The sequence below is a fragment of the Lynx rufus genome, unplaced genomic scaffold, assembly GCF_022079265.1.
Source record: "Lynx rufus isolate CCGP_SWC_20201006 ecotype Redwood Valley unplaced genomic scaffold, mLynRuf1.p SCAF_9, whole genome shotgun sequence".
Taxonomy (NCBI): Eukaryota; Metazoa; Chordata; class Mammalia; order Carnivora; family Felidae; genus Lynx; species Lynx rufus.
This window is the reverse complement of record NW_025814897.1, coordinates 100,771,169-100,792,145: the sequence shown is the minus strand read 5'-3', so window position 1 is coordinate 100,792,145 and position 20,977 is coordinate 100,771,169. Positions and strand designations below refer to the sequence as shown.

At 39.4% G+C, this 20,977-nt stretch overlaps 1 protein-coding gene across 1 annotated transcript; it reads right to left on the bottom strand.

The window, feature by feature from the left end:
* Positions 1-7,004: 7,004 nt before the first annotated feature.
* Positions 7,005-7,928, bottom strand: LOC124506031 (olfactory receptor 4C11-like). The gene has a single exon (XM_047072042.1). It carries the CDS (start codon positions 7,911-7,913, stop codon positions 7,005-7,007), a length of 909 nt encoding a protein of 302 aa, XP_046927998.1. The 5' UTR covers positions 7,914-7,928.
* Positions 7,929-20,977: the final 13,049 nt, after the last annotated feature.

Here is a 20,977-nt window from a genome sequence, read left to right as displayed (position 1 = left end):
TTGATATGATTGAATTCTAGCTTCACTATTTGTGTCTCTGTCACTTTAAACATGTTTCTAAACTTCTCCCTGTTTCTTATTTTAGAAAATGTCACTCTTAGATATAATATAAATCTTAAAAATACTCATAAATTATAAAATTACAATGAAAACTACTCATTAAAATTTTTACACTTTCTAAATATTTTTAAGTCAGTAAGTTGTCAGGTAAAGAGAGAAGGGAAAATATATGGAAATGAAGATGTTTTCAAGTAGTTTTTATTTTTAAATCAATTCAAGTTATACTTAACAATGAAATGCACTTTTGTTATTGAGCAATTCTACACATTACTCAGTGCTCATCACAAGTGTCAGAGACTGGCTACCTGTGGAGTATCTTCTCTCCCTTGATCTCCTTTACTATTTCACACAGCCACCCACCTCCCTTCAACAACCAGCATTTTCTGTTCGGTATTTTAGAGTCTGGGTGTTTTGTTTTCTTTTTCCTTTCTTTGTTCATTTGCCTTATTTCTTAAATTCCACATATGAGTGAAATCATGTGCTATTTGACTTCCTCTGTCTGAGTTATTTAGCTTATGGACACTCTAAGTCTATCCATGTTGTTGAAAATGGTAAGATTTCATTCATTTTAATGGTATGACTGCATTGTACATACCACATTATATTTTCTAATTTACATCCAAGATAGTGAGCATATAGCTCACTAATAATTTCAGGAGTAGAATCCAGTGGTTCATGCCCTACATCTGACACCCAGTGTTCATCCTAGCAAGTGTCTTCCTCAAGGTCCTTTGCCCATTTATTCATCCACTCACACACAACCCACCCATCACCCATCTGTATGTTCTCTATATTTAATTTTAGTTTCTTTTCTTGTTCGTGAATAGAGAAAGAGAAAAAATTGATACTTATTCCCATTTTTATGAAAAGATTTTTCTTCAGTTTTTTCTACTGTATTTTTCACGTTTTTGTAAACTTTTAAATCGATTTCACTTTCCTCATTACTTTTTATTTTGTTATTGTATTCATTATTTTAAATTTTCAACTGTTTGCCTTTTTTTCATTTCTTTTATTTCCTTTGTTTCTCTATTCTATCAAACTTCTTTCAACAAACATCCAGAACACACCTATGACCAGCATCCTACATTTGATTTCTTTGTGTTGATTTTAATTTTTTAATTTTTATTTATTTACTTTATTTTGTTAATTCTTTTTCTTCCTTCAAAATGATTAAATGAAGGAATTCACCCCAAAAGAAAGAAAAGGAAGAAATGGCAACCAGGGACTTAATCAACACAGTTACAAGCAAGATGACAGAACACAAATTTAGAATCACGATAGTAAGAATAATACCCAGGGTAAAATAAAAAACAAAAAACACGAAGAATCCCTTTCTGTGGCAAAAAGGAAGTAAACTCCAGTAAGGTGGAATTAAAAATGCTATTACTGACATTCAATCTCGAATGGTGCTATGGTGGCAAGGATGGATGAAGCAGAGCAGCAAATTCATGATACAGAGGACAAAATTATAGAGAATAGTGAAGAAGAACAAAAGAGGAAAGCTAAGGCAAAGGAGCAGAATATAAGAATGAGAGAACTCAGTGACTCATTAAAAAGGAATAATATCCTAATCATAGGGGTCCCAGAAGATGAAGAGAGGGAAAACGAGTAGAAGGGTCATGGGAGCAAATAATAGTGGAAAAGTAGACCTCAAAATCCATGAAGCCCAGAAAACTCCCATTAGATTCAACAAAAACCAAGCATCAAAAAGGCATATCATAGTCAAGTTCACAAAATACTCAGGCAAGGAAAGAATCATGAAAACAGCAAGGGAAAAGAAAAAAAAAGTCCTTAACCTACAAGGGATAACAGAGCAGGTTCACAGCAGACCTATCCGCAGAAACTTGGCAGGCAAGAAAAGATTGGCAAGATATGTTCAACATGTTGAATCAGAATGCAGCCAAGAATTCGTTACCCAGCAAGGTTGTCATTGAAAATAGGAGAGATAAAAAGTTTCCCAAACAAAACTGATGGGTTGGTGAACACTAAACAAGACCTGCAAGAAATTTTAAGGGGAACTCTCTGAGAGGAAAAAAGACAAAACAAAACAAAAAAGATCAAAAGCAACAAAGACTAGAAAGGACCAGACAATACCACCAGAAACTCCAACTCCACAGACAACACAATGGCAATAAGTTCATATCGTTCAGGACTCACTCTAAATGTCAATGGTCTAAATGCTGCAATCAAAGACATAGGGTAACAGAATGGATGAAAAAACAAGATCCATCTATATGCTGTTTAGAAGAGACTCATTTTAGACTTATGACACCTTCAGATTGAAAGTAAGAAGATAGAGAACCATCTATCATGCTAATGGTTGCCAAAGGAAAGCTGGAGTAGCCAGTCTTATATCAGAAAATCCAGATTTTAAAATAAAGAGTGTAACAAGAGATGAAGGAGGGTATCAGATCAAAATTAAGTTGTCTATCTGCCAAGGAGATTTAACAATTGTAAACATTTCTGTCCCCAAGTTTTGATACCACAAATTTACAAATCGATTAATCACAAATATAAAGGAACTCATTGACAATAATACGATAATAGTAGGGGACTTCAACACCCAAATTACAACAATGGACAGATCATCTGAGTGGAACATCAACAAAGAAACAAAGGCTTTTAATGACATACTGGACTGGATGTACTTAACAGATATATTCAGAACAATCCATCCTAAAGCAGCACAATACATATTCTTCTCCAGTGCACGTGGAACATTCTCCAGAAAATATCGCATACTGGGACACAGATCAGCCCTGAATAAGTACAAAAAGATTGAGATCATACCTTGTATATTTTCAGACCACAACACTGTGAAACACAAAATCAACCACAAGAAAATATTTGGAAAGTCAACCAATACTTGGATACTAAAGAGCATCCTACTAGAGAATGAATAGGTTAACCAAGAAGTTAAAGAGGTACATAAAAAGTATATGCGCCAAAGAAAATGGTAACACCACAGCACAAAATCTGGGCGCAACCAAGGCAGTCATAAGAGGGAAGTATGTAGCAATGCACGCCTTCCAAAAGAAGGAAGAAAGATCTCAGATGCACAACCGAGCATTCTCCTTAAAAGAGTCGGAAAAAGAACAGCAAATAAAACCCCAAATCAGCATTAGACAGCAAATAATAAATGTTAGAGTGGAAATCAAGTGTATCAAAATTGAAAAAAAAAGTAGAACAGATCAATGAAACCAGGAGTTGGTTCTTTGAAAGTATTAACAAAATTGGTAAACCTCTAACAAGTTTGACAAGAAGAAAAGGAAAGGACCCGAATAAATCAAATCAAGAAAGAAAGAGGAGAGATCACAACCAACACTGCAGAAATACAAACAATATTAAGACAGTATTATGAGCAATTATATGCCAATAAATTGGGCAATATCAAAGAAATGGACAAATTCCTAGAGACATATAAACTATAAAAACCGAAATAGGAAGAAATAGAAGATTTGAACAGCCCCATAACTGTAAAGAAACTGAATATGTAATCAAAAATCTCCCCAAAACCAGAGTGCAGGGCTGGATGGCTTTCCTGGGGAATTCTACCAAACACTGAAAGAAGAGTTAACGCCTATCCTTTTGAAGCTGTTCCAAAAACTAGAAATGGATGGAGAAGTTCCAAACTCATTCTATGAGGCCAGCATTTACCTTAATTCCAAAACCAGACAAACACCCCACTAAAAAGGAGAACTACAGCCAATTTCCCTGATGAACATGGATGCAAAATCTCTCAACAAGATCCTACCCAATCTGATCCAACAATACACTAAAAGAACTATTCACCACCATCAAGTGGGATTTATACCTGGGATGCAAGGATGACTCAATTTCCACAAATCAATCAATGTGACACATCACATTAGTAAGAGAAAGGAGAAGAACCACGTGAACCTGTCAATAGATATGGAGAAACCATTTGACAAAATTCAGCATCCTTTCTTGATAAAACCCCAGTTTGTAAATGTAAACTTTCTTTCTAAGTTTTCTATCTCTCTTTCTTGTTCAGTCCTTGTGGGTTTTCTACGCTATCTCTTCCTCATCAGCTGCTGTTAGGGGGAGTGCATTTCCTGTACTCTCGCCCTGTCTCTGTCCTCTGTCCACAAGCAAAAACAGCTCCCCACTATCCACAGCTTCTCTCTCACCCAGTTCACCTCTCTGCACCATGTACCTGCTGAGTTCTGTGCCTCATGTTGCAGATTGTTGTGTTAATCCTCAAATCTGTTTTCTAGTTGTGCAAGATGGTTTGGTGATGACCTAACTGTATTTCAGGGAAGAGAGAGAGAAAAGAAAAACCTACCCTGCTGCTCCACCATCTTTGCCCCTCCAGTGCTGTCTACCATCACTTTCCAAATGAAAATAAATTCTCTTCAGGTCCAGTGGTCATACAAATTGTTTATAATGTAACCTTTCTTATGTAGCAAGGTGTTAAAACTCAAATGTTGAATAGACACAATGGATGTGAACTTGTGCCTAAATCATCTTATGCCTACTTCCAAACCAAGGAAATGATCAACAGAAGTATGCTACAACTAGATAAAGGATATAAACGTGGTCGGGTTATAAAGTGGCTGAGTAATTTGTGACAACAGCTTTAGAGAATTCACTGTAGAGATATGTCTGTCCCACACCCCAGGTGTGTGTGTGTGTGTGTGTGTGTGTGTGTGTGTGTGTGCATGTGCGTGTGTGATGGAGCCCTACTCTGAGAACCTAGCATGGGACCTTCCATATGGGTGCACTGAGCAGACTGAGGTAAGTAAAGTCAAGGAAGGAAGAGAGACTGGTTGGTATCAGATGAGGGTGACTGTTTGACATCAGTCTATGTTAGAAATGTTTCTTCTTTGATAGAACACTTTGGGAGCAGAGATGCCTGGATGTTTCCCAGAAACTACCACACAGAAGCCATAAAGAGATCTTTTAGGGACCAGCCCAAAAGAGTTCACTGGGAAGAGTACAGAATTTGGAACTGAACCACTGGCTTTCTAAGGGCTAAGAAGGGGTCATCAGTGATGACAAGAAATAGAAATCTTTCCACATTAAGGACGCTAAAATTAGAGAGCCTACAAAAAGCCCCCAGAAGGAAGGCAAATAAAAAGCTTTCACCATTTACCAAAAGAAGAGACAGTGAGGCAGTTTGTTAAGGTACCAGGTCAAGTAAGATCTTTCAGTTCCCTGCAAGTTCTCCCACCCCTTCCAACTGAGACTTTATTTAACATCTAAGAGAATCTGGCATCTAAATGAACTAAGCATGACAAGAAAATTTCTGCTATTGTTTTAAATATAACCTTCATATGACCAGATTCAAATGCTTCAGAAATGAAACTGCAAGACACAAAATTAGGAATATCTTGAGTCTTCACTTAGAACATAAAACATAATTGCCTCTTGTAAATATGGCACTGAGAGCTCTGACGAATGTCTTCCTTGGGACTTAACTATTTATTCTGCCACCTCTTTCTATGTAGGAGTCTTGGGCATCTTTGATGGGACATGATAACATTTGGTCTTCAGTTGGTATTGCACATACTTATGTAGGTCATTGGATTCTTTTCTCATTAGCCTATATCACTTAAAGTAATTCTTCTTGGTGCCAATTTGGTGGAAATTATAAGTTCAGATACTGAAACAGCATCACATGATGGTACTTAATTATGAGATTATGATGTGGTGGTGGCGGAGAGAGTGGTGGTTATGGTGGTAGGGTGTTCATTACACATCTCAATTGGTTAACTTCAAAAATCAAACTATGTATTCAAACATTCTCTCCTACAAAACCAGAAGACCAGAATTGAAAAGCACTAATGTGGACCTTCAATCCTGGCTTCTCCCGAGGAATATGAAATTTTAATTTTCAGACACCATTGGGAACCCTAAATAAATAAATAAATAAATAAAGTGTTTTCCCGATATGCAAATAAATGTAACAGCCAAGGACGTCAAGCCAATCTACGTCAATTTTATAGAGATACCCAGAAAGTGCATTTGTTTCCCTGCAAACGTTCAGATATCCAAAAAGTGATTGTTAATATAAAAAAGCAAAGCTTCTTCTATCCCACCTGGATACAGTTACCACTTTCCTTTCACCTTTGCTTTCTGTACACTGTACATTGCTTTCTAGCCACCCTTCTATCCATTAACCTTCTGCATATTCCTGCTGCCAAACCCCCTCATTGTGACCCCCTCATTGTGCTACCCTTGATCTGTGACGATGAAAGCCAAGGACCCTGCCAAAAGCAGTTCCTGGATGATACCACCCATCACTGCCAAGTGTAAAACTCTCCTTCTCCCACCATTCACTGAACACTGATAGTGTTTTCCAGTGACAGTCCAGGTTTTCACTGAGATTTCCAGCTTTTCGTGGAGTTTGAGGGTCCATCCCTGTCCCAGTGAGTCAGCCTCAGGCACACATTCCACCGCAGAATTTTCTCAGAACATCTTCTCCAACTCCCAGGTTGTCAGACCACAACATTCATTTCTAAGTTCTGGTTCCATAGGGATTAGCTCTATATCCAAGTTCTTAAGGACTAGAATGAAATCTGTAAAGAATTGGTGTGTGCACACACATACACACACACACACAATCATTCTGTCAATAGTCAGTATATTTTTTTCTGAAGAGAAATTGTACAAGAAGAGAAATTATCATGTGAATATGGCCAGCTATCAAAAGAATTCAACTGAGAGCCAGCCCAGGATGTTCACAATGGTTATGGGTGTTAAGTAATCCTATTTTAATGCCATCCTCTCTGAATAAAGGATGTGTATTTATTCGTACTTATTCATAATAATTCAATAAATATATAAAATATTAGTGAAATTAAATTTCCTAATGGATTTTTCCCACAATGAGAATAATTCATCTTGCCTGTCCATGAAGGAAAACCAAGCTGTCAAGGAAAAATACTTTAGAATCCCTGAATATCCTATATCCAAAGAAGTCATTCTTTGCTACACCATAATTTCTTCATGGCTTTTTTCACTTCCATATTCCTCAGAGTATAGATCAGAGGGTTGAGCAGGGGCGTCCCAATTGTATAAAACACAGCCACCATTTTGTCTATTGGAAATGTAGCTGGGGGGCGTGTGTATATGAATATGCACGGACCAAAAAATAAGACAACCACAATAAAGTGGGAGGTGCAGGTGGAAAGGGCTTTTCGCCTTCCTTCAGCACTGTGGTTACGCAGAGAGTACAAGATGACAACATAGGAGGTAAGCAGGATTATGAAACTCACCGTGCATATGGTTCCACTGTTAGAAACAAGTAGCAAATTTGTCACATAAGTGTCCATGCAGGCAAGTTTCAACAAGGGCTGCAAGTCACAGAAATAGTGGTCAATCTCGTTGGGGCCACAGAAAGGCAATCTCAAAGTCAGGAAAATTTGTGCCAAAGAGTGGATACAAGATGCCACCCAGACTAGAATCACCAAAATGCTGCACACGTGCCGGTTCATGATGGTAGTGTATCGCAAGGGCTTACAAATGGCTACATAGCGATCTAAAGCCATGAGGATGAGCACCAAGATTTCCATGCACCCAAAGAAATGGAATGTAAAGACCTGAATCATGCACTCATTGTAGGAAATGGTCTTCTTTTGAGAAAGGGCATCCACAATCAATCTGGGGGCTGTGGTTGTAGAGAAGCAGGTGTCAGCAAAAGACAGATAGAACAGGAAGAAGTACATGGGACTCCCAAGGGTCCTGCTTGTTTTAATAGTCACTACAATGAGAAAGTTCCCCAACAGTGTCGCAAGGTAAAAGATCAAGAAGACCCCAAATACTGCCTTCTGCTTTACTGGATCCTGTGTCAGCCCAAGGAGAATGAATTCAGTCACACTGCTATTCATCGTAATACTACTGGCTGAAAGTAAGGTGCGGTTGAGGACAAGGGCTGAATCTGCAAAGAGAAGAAAAGAAGTGACAGCTTGGGAAGATCGGTGGGCGAACTCTGAATGCCTTGCTTTTGCTCCATGTTATGTTACCTCTGACTGCCTTGAAACGTCTATGACTCTTGGTTAATCTGCAGATGCCCAAGGCTCTCCCAGATCTATCTGTCGATTCAGAAGCTAACTGCCTTGGATCAACAAAGCTTTTGCATTTGGGGAGGTAAAATTAAATGTCCTTAAAAAATTCTGATTCCCACCAAGACTGAAAACTGCAGAACTTGAACTGTCCTTGGGCAAGTGACTTAACTGTCTCATAATTTAGCTTTCAAGTGAAAAAGGGAGTGCAAATATTTGCCTTACCTGATCCTGAGTTTTCTTAAGAATTAAAAGATTGTGTATGCACACAGATACACATATAGGTGATATCTATGTGCTTTGAAATAAAAAAAAATTCTATTCCACTATGATTAAGCACTCATATCGTTGGAGAATCCCTCTGGAAGAAAATATTCTCTGTTCAGTTCACTCATTTAAGTCCCTGACCCCTTCATCTCTGATCCCATCTGTATCTTGGATGTAATATGCTTTACAAAAGTCTGTTTTGACAATCTTTTACTTACACCTCTCATGTTCAATGTCAGCTTCTCTGATGTCATTAAAAACAAATGTCAGGACAACTTTGTGGTTGGAATAATTGAGGAAACTGTTTACCCTCTTGACTGTACTGTGGGACTAAACTCAGAATATTGAGCATCTCTGCCTATGAATTCAACATGCTATAAAATTCCTAATGATGCCTATAATCTAAATAGGCATCAGAGATGTTACTCAGAGATGTTCATTTTACCCTGAAGTCACCCGCATGCTTCTAAAAATTTCATCTGAAAAGTATCCCATATTTCCAACATACTATGTTATGATTGTTCTATTTCAAGTATTTGTTCATAACATGTTGAGTTTTCACTGAAATCATCATATAATATCATTTTGTGTCCTGATTTTGACTTGGGATTATTGTAACACTTCTTCCCATGTTATTATACTTATCATGAGTTTACCTGTTAATTTAATTATGTGACATTGTATAAAGCTTTTTAAGTGGCATCTCTTTGATCATTTGTCTTTTGAGATATTTATATCACTTCCAATTTTGACTCACACAGATAACAACTTAATTTCCCAAGTATGACGCCGCTGTCCCAAATGCTAGGGATTATCATTGCTGTTGACAATTATTAAAAACGTTTTTCAATATTTTGTGTACATTTATTAACTATATTTTATTATGAAATAATTCATGATTGTCATTAATTATTCCAAGTATACAGAAGAATGAAAGAAAATTTAAAAGCTGTCTCCAAATTATTGTATCTATAATCCTACTCTTTGGAAATAACTATTGGTTTTCTTATATGTCTTTTAAGAAACATTCTCTAAGTATATTTATATTTGTGTTTATCTCCACATCTTTTTACTATATACATATGGTCAATATTTCAAGGTTCATGATTTTTCAGAAGAGCTCACCTTACACATATGGTCAATATTTCAAGGTTCATGATTTTACAGAAGATGCAAACAAACAAAAAAGGTTATTTTATGACATGATCTTATTCTCTCATTTGGTTAATAGAAAAAAATTGCATTTTGTTATATACATACACATTTTTATCACCAGCCACGTTACATTTTTACTACGTTTTTTTTACATGTTTACTACATTTTTTAATGAAAATATTGCTCTTACGAGAATTTTTTTATGTTTGTTCAGTTCATATTTTGTAATGTTGATATTTTATCTAGGATGGCTATTCATCAAGAAAACAACTACATTTCTTGGTCAAGAACACAGTGGCTCCAGTCAGATGTCTTGGGTTTAAATCCCAGCTCCACTTTTTACTAGCTGGGGAAAGCTACTTTAACATAACATAAAATACTTCTTCTTTTTTTTTTTTTAAATTTTTTTTCAACGTTTTTATTTATTTTTGGGACAGAGAGAGACAGAGCATGAACGGGGGAGGGGCAGAGAGAGAGGGAGACATAGAATCGGAAACAGGCTCCAGGCTCCGAGCCATCAGCCCAGAGCCTGACGCGGGGCTCGAACTCATGGACCGCGAGATCGTGACCTGGCTGAAGTCGGACGCTTAACCGACTGCGCCACCCAGGCGCCCCTAAAATACTTCTTCTTAATGATTTTTGAGTTTTAAGATACATGTAGATGAAATCATTCATTATGTAAGGGACTATGTGGTTGGTATTAGAAGAATAGAAACCATCTGCAGAGAGAAGTGTAAAAATTCCTAAGAGACAGACGGATCAGTGAAAAACTCCAGATTATGTTAAGGGATGAACTACAGCTTTCACTGAAGAAAGTCAGATTCTGAACCAGGTTCCCTGAGATGCAAACACCCTAAAGCAGAGCAGAGAGGTAGGTTAGCACAGTGACAGAGCATCGAAGCTGAAGCTGAACCGCCTGGATTCATACCCCAACTCCTGCACAGTATGGTGCCATATTTCACAAGTCCCGCTATATCTCTGGGCTTCATTTTCTTCACCTGTAAATGTGAGGAGTAAAATAATCTACTTTTTAGAGTTTCTATGAAAGCTAAATAATTAAGTATGCACAATGCATAAGAGATGCAGATAGGCAGTACATGCTTTTGGAATGGTCCTTTCATTAAGGTTATTAGCATCAATGTTGTATTACGATTATTAATATTATCAAGATATTAATCTACCTGTTCATTTACCCCTAATACAGCTGCACGACTGTTTTCACACTAATTGCCTGTGGGGGATAAGCTTAGGAATCCTCTGGGCTTACACCAATGGGTTAACAAGGCATAGAGAATTACAGTCATAAAAGAGTCACACCCGAGTTGGAGTTAGCCAGATTGACACCCCAAGAATAGGGTGTTGCAAAGGCACCCCGAGTATAAGGAGGCAAAAAGGCGCCAAGAAGGAATAGGGAGGTGTAAAGGCACCCCAAAATAGACACCGGTGAAGAACCCCCAGAATAGAGAGGGATTGGCAAAGGCCTAAAATAGGAACAGGTGCAAAGGTGCCCAACACATAGGTATATGAAATAAAAAAGATTAGATGTTCAGGTTGAAAGCATTGCCAATTTAGTACTACATCAGAAAAGCTGCTTTTGCAGGAGGATAGGGCCCAGTTAGGTAAATTGGTGAATTGGACTGTGGACTGCTGTACTGCAGGCAAAGCAGCCCAGAGCAGAGAGGGTTAACAAAAGAAAAGGTGCCTTGTTAACTCTGAGGTTATTTCCCCTACCTGCCTCATCCCCTAGGCTAGTTAAGGTAAACAGAGGTTCTGCCTCATATCCACTGTAAACAACCTTCCTCTCAATTGCCCTGCACCCAGATTTGTTTTGTATTAACCCAAACGCCTAACCCCAAATCCCTTCAGGACCCCCTTTCCCTCACAACCGCAAGTCAATGTTGACAAATTCATTCTCTCTTTGTGCACATCCATCACCTTCTGATCCTAATAAAAACAGGGCAAGGACACTTATTCAGGGCTCTTGTCGTTCCCAGACATTAGCCATCTCTCATTTTTCATCCTGTGTCCCACTCTCTTGCCAGACAAAAGAGAATTTTACAGCCAGAGCCTATGACAATTTCCTTCCTCGAATGACTGAAATCACCTCGGCACTGTGGTTTCTGCTAATTTGCTCATGGTGATCAGAAGCTGGGAATGGCAACTCCAAATATCCTTAATAAATACTAAAAACCAAATACAAAGTGCAAACAGCTTCCCTATATGTGAACCATGATGACATGAGACTAGAAATAAAACATACCCTTGGTTGTAAAGAGTTTGTGGTCCAAAGATACAAAAATCAGAGGGGTGAGAGCATTTGACATGAAAGAAACGAACCAAAGTTTTAATGGGGATAATGGGACAAATAGAGAAGGTCAATATGAAACTGCTGGTTTACACGGATTCTAGTGTCATGGTAGAAAAACTTGGAAATGTAAGGTTTCCTCTCTGCCAAAGGCCATGGAAGCCACGTTATGAAATCTGAACATGTTTTTGCAGTCAAGTATGAGATTTGGAGATATACAAGATATGAGAGCTGATTTTATTAAGATTTATTCAGCACAGAACAAAATCATTCAGCTGTTTATCAAAATTTAATCATCTGGTTTTCTAAATTTAGTCCAATTGGATTTGGGCTTATCTGGAATGAGGTGCCTTCTCCCTTCAAGATGTCAGGGTTGCACTGAAGACATCAGTTTTTGTACATCCCTGCACTTAGAAACTCAATGGAGAGCATACAGGTGAATTAACTGTGGCCCCAACAGAATGAAGATTGACCCAGCAGGCATCCCGAGTATGATTCAATGGTGACTCCAGACCTGTCCCTTCTCCTCTCAGAGGAGGAGCAGATGGGCTCCCTCTCAGCTGTCTCTGTGGGGGGAGGGGAGGAGGCAGCAAAATCACACGCCTCCTCTCAGCTTTGATAAGATCACTTGGTTGTTGCTGCTTTTTATTTAGTACTTGTTGTCAAGAGTTTATTTTTTTACAATAGTGCTACATTCACAGCAACACCAACACACAGGTACAGAGATTCCCCATAAGGTCCCTAGCCCCCACCCAAATATCACCCCTGCCATTACCAACATCGCCCGCCAGAATGGCACATTTCCCAGAACTGATGAGCCTACTGTGACACATCCTCATCACTCAGAGTCCAAAGTTTACCCCAAGGCTCACTCTTGGGTGTGGTACATTCTATGGTTTCGGTACATATTAGTAACGGACATCCATCATCATAATATCATGCAGAGTATTTTCACTGATCTAAAAACAGGATCAGTTTAGATTCTCAAAACATGGGACATAAATATTCCTTTCACACAGTGTCTAATACTCATTAAAATCTAAATAAAATGTCTCACACCATTTTGTTGAAGAAAATAACACATCGCGGGAGATAACTATGTGAGTTTTCACTGTGAGCATTATTAGCTCAAACATAGTACAAAATCGGGCTGGTTACTCATAAACAGAAGTATTACAAATGGTCAATCCTACAGTTCTTTAAGTAGACCCTCTGTTTCTATACAGAAAGAAAGGACACAATTTCAGAAGTTCCCTCTTCTCCTTGCTCTCTATCCTCTCCCTTCTTTTACCTCATAGCTACAACTTCAAAAGGAAAAGTGGACATTCTAAAACTGTGATGAATCTTAAGATTAAAGGGTTACTGTGGTTTTCAAGTGCAAAGCCTGAAATACTCACCATGACTTTCAAAGTCCTCAAACACTGTGCCATAGTCTAGCTTACCACCTTTCCTCCCAGGACTTCTGCTTGTGTGTGTTCCAGCCATGCCTGACACTTGCTGTCCCTCATGAATATGTCCCGACCGTCTCATTTCCTAAATTTTAAGTACTTCTTAGTGGTTATGTGACTTCCTCTGATACAACTTCCACCTTCCATTTCTTCCTGGATCCAGAGTCCCCTGTCCATCTCCTCGGCACAGCCTTCCAGGTTTTCCCAAATGACTTTCTTGCTAATGGCCTTCAACTGTTAAAATGTGTGTGTGTGTGTGTGTGTGTGTGTGTGTGTGTCTGTGTGTCTGTGTGTGTGTGTGTGTTTGTGTGTGTGTGTTTTGAATCATGCAACCCTTGGTTATACCCCTCTTTCCTTCTCTCTTTAAAATCTTTGTTCATTGGAATTTATATCTCATTAGGCAAATTCACATTGTTCTATTTTGTGCACGTCCAACTAGGCTGGGAAGCAACTTAGCAGAGAGCAGTCAAAAAGCAACCAGTACCAGAACTCAAACCTTTGTGCTCCATGGTCATCTCTCCCTCTCGAACACTCCACACCTCACCCACCACTGCCCTGCAAAGCATCAGACTCCATTCATTTGGGTGGAGCCGGCATAAAGCCAGAAACCATGAACCAGTAGAGAAGAAAAGCACTGCCATGCCCAGTATGTATCCTGACTCTCAAATGGATGCAGATTGAAGAGGGATTAAAAAAGAGAGTAGAATTTATATTTATATTTATGTTTCTGTTTATTTATATTTATTTATGTTCACATTTATCATTTAAGCCCACAGTGTAAGGTTGAGCAAAGAATCTTGTTAGGGATAAAGAGTACTTTTCTCGGATTTCACGAGAGAGTTTGCTTCTCATTCCTCCACTCCATATATACCCCTTACCCAACAGCAGAAAGAGAATATAATTCTTAGCTGTGAGCAGGGGTGACAGTGGGTCTGGACAGACCACTTTAGTATCACGACTGGCAGAACATTCAGTGCATCATAGAATCGTGGTATCGACTGTAACAATACATACAGACTGCATATGGTCAGTGTACAACTTGGTCCTTTTCCTGATCTTAAACCTTGTAAATAAGAAATCCACCTGGGGGCTCCTGGGTGGCTCAGTTGGTTAAGCATGGACTTTGGCTCAGGTCGTGATCTCGCGGTTTGTGAGTTCGAGCCCCGCGTCGGGCTCTGTGCTGACAGCTCAGAGCCTGGAGCCTGCTTCAGATTCTGTGTCTCCCTCTCTCTCTGCCCTTCCCCTGCTCACACTCTGTCACACTCTCTCAAAAATAGATAAAACATTTAAAAATTTTTAAACAACAAAAAAAGAAATTCACCTGTATAGGGGCCCCTGGGTGACTCAGTCAGTTATGTGTCAGACTCTTCATTTCAGCTCAGGCCATGATCTCATGGTTCATGGGACAAGGCCCACATTGGGTTCTGGGCTGACAGCCTGCCTGGGATTCTCTCTCTCTCTCCCTCCCTCACTCATTCTCTTTCTCTATCTCTCCTCTCTCTTTCTCTTGTGAAATAAATAACCATTTAAACTGAATAAAAGAAAATTGAGGATCAGCTGCTTATTTAATCCATTAAAAGGAAAAGAAACCCATATGTAGAGGACACTATACCTCTGCCCCCTCAAATATACCCCCCACCCTTTCGATAAGAATTTTTCCAGAGACTGTGCTGCCTCAAGCAGAGGCCAGCGAAAGCTGGGAGCCCTGACACATCCAGATCCTCTCATCACAGAGATAAATATGTTCCTTGAGCTTCAAGCTTCTCAGGAGACAGAACTAAATCATGGCAACTGCCCTAAAACCCAGTCCTGCATGGGAGGAAAGGAAAAGAACGTAGTTTACTTGGGTTTGAAAACTTACCTTATTTCTCGTAAAGGAGATGAGATCCAAGAGAGAGCTCCTAGATTTGCTCTCGCAATTCAGATTTACTTTGAAGATGAATCATGTGCAGTAAGTATGCAACATGTAAACTGTACATCCAATAGATTTACTCAGCTTTCCAGTGCAGGGTCTGTGGGGAGAGGAAATACTCCACAGACAGCCAGTCTTCCTTAAAAGGACTGAGTTAGAGCTGTAATATCAGCAGAAAGTTTCTCACTTCTATTCTTAGAACTTTCGAGAATAAAAAGGAAACATCCCCACTATTCTATTATAGAAACATCTCTAAAAGCAGCTCTGTAACCCCCCAAAAAAACCTGGAAGAGCACATGAGTTAACATTTCTTCCTCCTCCATCAGATATTTATAGAGATTTCATAGACGTTCACAAATGCTGAGCCTTTGGAGGGACAAAGACTCTGCCCTTCCCACCTCAAAGGATAAGCACAATTAATCCCAATCATAGCAAACCATGGTGCCAAGGATTCATGAACAAGACTGTCAGTGGGCAGATTCTGTCCTCAGAGCCCTTCTCCCCCTCCAGTCTGTCCTAAGGGACACATCTCACTTCAGTTACCACATGCTCCACACCTGTCTCTGCCCTAAGGAAAAAGTAAGCAGGTAGAGATCACTGAAAGTTCCCAAATGCTCTGCTCTTTAAGCCAAATGTTTTCTAACCCCACGCAAAACTCGGAGCCCATGTAGAGTTTGAACCACATGTGATATAATTGAATTCTAGCTTCACTATTTGTGTCTCTGTCACTTTAAGCAAGTTTCTAAACTTCTCCCTCTTTCTTATTCTAGAAAAGGTCACTCTTAGATATAATACAATAAATCTTAATGAGACTCATAAAATATAAAATTACAATGAAAACTACTCATTAAAATTTCTACAATTTCTAAATATTTTGAAGTCAGTTGACTCAGTAGGTAAAGAGAGAAGAGAAAGAATATGGAAATGAAGACATTTTTTAAATTTTTTTTTATTTTTCAATCAACTCAAGTTACACTTAACAATGAAATGCACTTTTGTTATTGAGCAATTCTACACATTATTCAGTGCTCATCACAACTGTCACAGACTGGCTACCTCTGGAGTATATTCTCTCCTCTTGATCTCCTTTACTATTTCACCCAGCCGCCCACCTCCCTTCGGCAACCAGCATTTTATTCTTATTTTAGAGTCTGGGTTTTTTTTTCTTTTTCCTTTGTTCATTTGCATTGTTTCTTAAATTCCACTTATGAGTGAAGTCATAAGATATTTTTCTTCTCTGACTGACTAATTTACCTCAGCAGAATGCTGTAGTTCCATCCACATTGATGCAAATGGCAAGATTTCATTCTTTTTGATTGCCAAGGAATACTCCAGTGTGTGTGTGTGTGTGTGTGTGTGTTGATATATATACCACATCCTCTTTATCCATTCATCCATCGATGGACATTTGGGCTCTTTCCATACTTTGGCTATTGTTGATAGTGCTGCTATAAACATGGGGGTACATGTGTCCCTTCGAAACAGCACATTGTATCCCTTGGATAAATCCCTAGTAGTGCAATTGCTGGCTCATAGGGTAGTTCTATTGTTAAATTTTTGAGGAAGCTCCATACTGTTTCTATTACATTCAAAGGATTCTACAATGGGTGTGGTATGTATTCCTGAACAAACAGACAAAACTACGGGCCTTCTTGGATCTTACATTCTGCTGGGGATAGACAAGAAACAATATAATAACAGGTCAGTCAAATAGTATGTTAAGAGATGATAAATGCCATTGAAAAAGAAAGCCAAGTAAGAACAGGGGATATGGCATGCTAATGGAAATAGTAAATACAGTAAATAGTAAATACAGCAGTAGAGAGGCCTCACTGAGGAGAGATTAGAATAAGACCATAAGCAGATGAGGCCATTAGGCAAACACCCATGTGTTAAGCAGAGAAAACAGCTGAAGCAAATAACACAAAGAGAAAGCCTGCCTGGTGTGGTCAATAAATTGCAAGGAGGCGATTGTGGCTGATGCTGAGCGAGCAAGTGTAAAGTACCAGAAGAAGCCAAAAGAGCCACAGAATGTCAAACCATTGTAAGGGTTTGGTCTTCTTCTCTGAGCAAAATGGTGTCACTGCAGGGTTTTGATGAAAATAGACTTAACAGATTGAGAGTAGAAGTAGGGAGAATTCTAAGTTCATGACTATGATCTAAGTGAGAGATGATGGCAGCCCAGACCAGGATGGAAGGAGACTTGATGGGAAAATAGATCATATGCTGCATCTATTTTGAAGGCAAATGAATGTTTTTCTAATAGGTTATGTGTGAACTGTGATGTTATCAATTTTTTTTTTTTTACTTCCATGTTTTTGGTCTGGGAAACTGGAAGGATGGAATTTTCTGGGGAAGGTCACAGGTCAATTATGTTTGATTGCAAGAACAATCGATTCTTCTCGAATCAAACAATTGCAAATTGATCGCCACTGGGGGCACTGGGCCTGGCGGTTGGGGGTGGAAGGATCAGGGGTCTTCCCACAACCCCGGGGATTCCAGCACATGGAAGGGAAACACGATGGCATGCCTGCACTTCTTCAGAACTGTACCTGCTGAAATTTGTAGTGCTGTTCATGGATGACCTGTGCCATAATCCCAGTGGAGCTCCATCATGGCTGGAAGTCTGGCAGGCATGGTTTTCACCATTGTAAAAAATACAGACCTCATCAAAACCAGGCTGTTGTGCAGAATGTGCTGAAACCATCTCATAGGGGGATCCTCTGTATTTTTCTACTGTTTCTGAAGAGGAAGTGTTCCTGACCCTTTATCGAGGGGTTTCCCTTACTGTTTCTCTACTGTCACCCTTCTAGTTTTTGTGAACCTAGAGAAAATCTAGACTGGGCCCCGAGATTGATTCTCTCTCCCCCGCAACTTTGCCAGTGTCTGCCTGGCTACTGCGGTGGCCCAGATGCTCTCCCTTCTACACGGTGAAGAAAAAGATGAAGGCTTGGAGCTCCTACCACTCCATTGTGGAGGAGTAGATGTCCATTTCTCAGGGGCAGTGGACAGGGAAAGCCCCAGGGGAACTAGGGCTCTGGAATGGATTGACAGTCAACCTACTGAAGATTGTGCCACATTTTGGAGTTATGTTTGGCACCTTTGAGTTCTCCAAGCAGAATCTGTCTTTACCAAAATTGTTACGTTGTGTCTCTGAGCTATAAATTGACTCCAGGGCTGGATCAGAGTTTGAGGCCCCAGGAATTATGGGAATTAAAAACATTCTTCAAAACTAGACAACTGCAGTCTAAAGAACGAACACTTTCAAGTCGAATAGAAGTGCACCGACGGAAGGCATGCTGCAGTCACAGGCAGATGTGGCTTCATACTGTGCACACACGGAGCGACGAGAGGGCACTCTTTGCTGCTCTTGGAAATGAGAAGGTTCAGCCATATACCACCTCTGAGCTCCAAACTGATGTCCCTGGGAACACCTGTGCCACAAGAAGGCTGCCCAACACGACTGTCTCATGATGGCACTTCACTAGATTCAATACACGATGCCAAAGAAACGTCACTGTCACGACACCTCAAAACAACATGTAACTGAGGTGGCTGAGCAGATGCCATGTCGGGTCACAGTTTGCACTAAACTCCATCTGTCCAGTTTCACTCAATGGGACCCAAGACTTCTCAGTACAATCATTCTGGAACTCATAACCTTTGCTGACTGCTGAATACACACACCGCAGCATAAATTACACCTTAATCATAAACTAAATGAAAACATTTAACATTTGTCACCATGACGGTGCCTGGGTAGCTCAGTCAGTTAAGCTTCTGACTCTGAATTTTGGTTCACGATCTTGAGCATGAGCATGATCTCATAGTTTGGGTGGTGGGATCAAACCCCACGAGGAGCTGACAGTGTGGAGCCTGCTTGGGATTCTCATGCTCTCTACCCTTCCCCTCCTTGTGTTTCTCTCTCTCTCTCTCCCTCTCAAACTAAATAAATAAATATTTTTAAATGTCATCACTATCATAGAACCATGCTTTTTTATTTAAATTTGAAGCAGCCCAAGCTTAGGTATTTCAAGAATCTTGTGTTTCATGACTGCTTAGTTATGACCGAAAAGACCCTCTTCCAGGTAAAGTCATATACAGATTGGGTGGCCTGAATTCTCAGTCTTTTAGACCTGATTGGCAAACCTACCCTGAAAATAAATTATTTAAGTCAAATTATTCTCACAAATTGTCTTAGATGCCTAGAAAGGATCAAATAGAACATTTGGCGTATATCAAAAAAAAATGTAACTGAACAAAATACTTCAGGCTAATCATCTCTAGTAGAGTTTTTTAAAAATCAGATTTCAGGTTGTTACAGCTGAGGACTCTCAATCAAGTTTATGCAACTGTACTTTCCAATAGTGCCTATTTAAAAAAAATTTTTTTAACCTTTATGTATTTTTGAGAGAGAGACAGAGTGTGAGCAGGGGCAGAGCAGAGAGAGAGGGAGATACAGAATCTGAAGCAGGCTCCAGGTTCTGTCTGCACTGTCAGCACAGAGCCCAATGTGGGGCTCGAAGTCATGAACTGCGAGACCATGACCTGAGCTGAAGTTAGACGCTCAACTGACTGAGCCACCCAGATGCCTGCAATAGTGCCTATTTATGCATTTTAAAAATCTAATATTAAGATGTTAATTTATACACAGACAGGCTTAAAATATGTTGAAAGCATTTTCCCTATTAAATTATTTTCAAAAGGGAGACAAACCAGTCATTAAATATGAAGATACCTATTAGATATATAAAGGAAAGTATCAAGCAAGTAGTCAAGTATACAAGTCTGGCATTCAAGACGGAGGTCTGGGATGGAAATATAAATGTGTGAGTCATCAGCATAGAGATGGTATTTAAAGCCCCAAGAACCCTTGATTTTATTTTAGTTTTAATATAACTTATGAAATGAATCTTTTCTGCTGAGCTTTAGTGTCCTAAAGACATGCATTTTCAGAGAAAGCTCAGCTAATCAGAATTGGCAGAAAAGAAAGAAAAAAAGAACCTTCCTGATCATCAGTGGCTCCACACTTTCCCAGAGGAGGTTCCTAAAACTCAAAGTGAAAAGCTTTCTCTCCTTCATAATCTCAATTCCATTACTACTCTTTTCTCCTCTCCTCTCGTCCCTTCTGTTTCTATAGCCATACTAAACTGTAGCAATTCATAGCAAAGCTAAATTTGTGGCAAAGCAGGCAAGGAAAAGTAGCTTGTTGATGCCTTTTTTTTTACCAACCAAGAAATTCCTACAAATCCTCTACAGGATTTGTACTGTGAGAGATTTTCCAGTACAGGAGATGAGCTTTCAATAAATCCTCCACGGGTGCCTGGGTGTCTCGGTCAGTTAAGTGTGGACTCTTGATTTCAGTTCAGGTCAAGATCTCATGATTTGTGAGTTCGAGCCCCGCGTTGGGCTCTCCGTCGATGGTGCAGAGCCTGCTTTGGGGTTCTTTCTTTCTCTTTCTCTTGCCACTCTCCTCCTCTCAAAATAAATAACTAAACTTAAATGAATAAATAAATGAACACATGAATTCATATATAAATAAATATATAAATATATAAATAAAGCTTCCAATCTTTTATTATCAGAGTTTGAAGGTCCGCCTTTATCCCCAGGGAAGCATGCACATGCAAAGCCTCTCAGATTTGCTTTAGATGAGTTTATCTGCCACACTTTACATGCCAATCATCAGATCTATAGGAAACTACTCTCTATTATATTTACTCTCAGAGACAGACTCATTGGCCACTCCCACAGGGACTGGCTCCTGTTGTCCATACTCATTAGTTAACAGTACCTGAAACTA

What these genes read in the sequence shown, in the direction of transcription:
- LOC124506031 (XM_047072042.1), bottom strand. Translation starts at nt 7,913, where the DNA reads ATGAATAGCAGTGTGACTGAATTCATTCTCCTTGGGCTGACACAGGAT.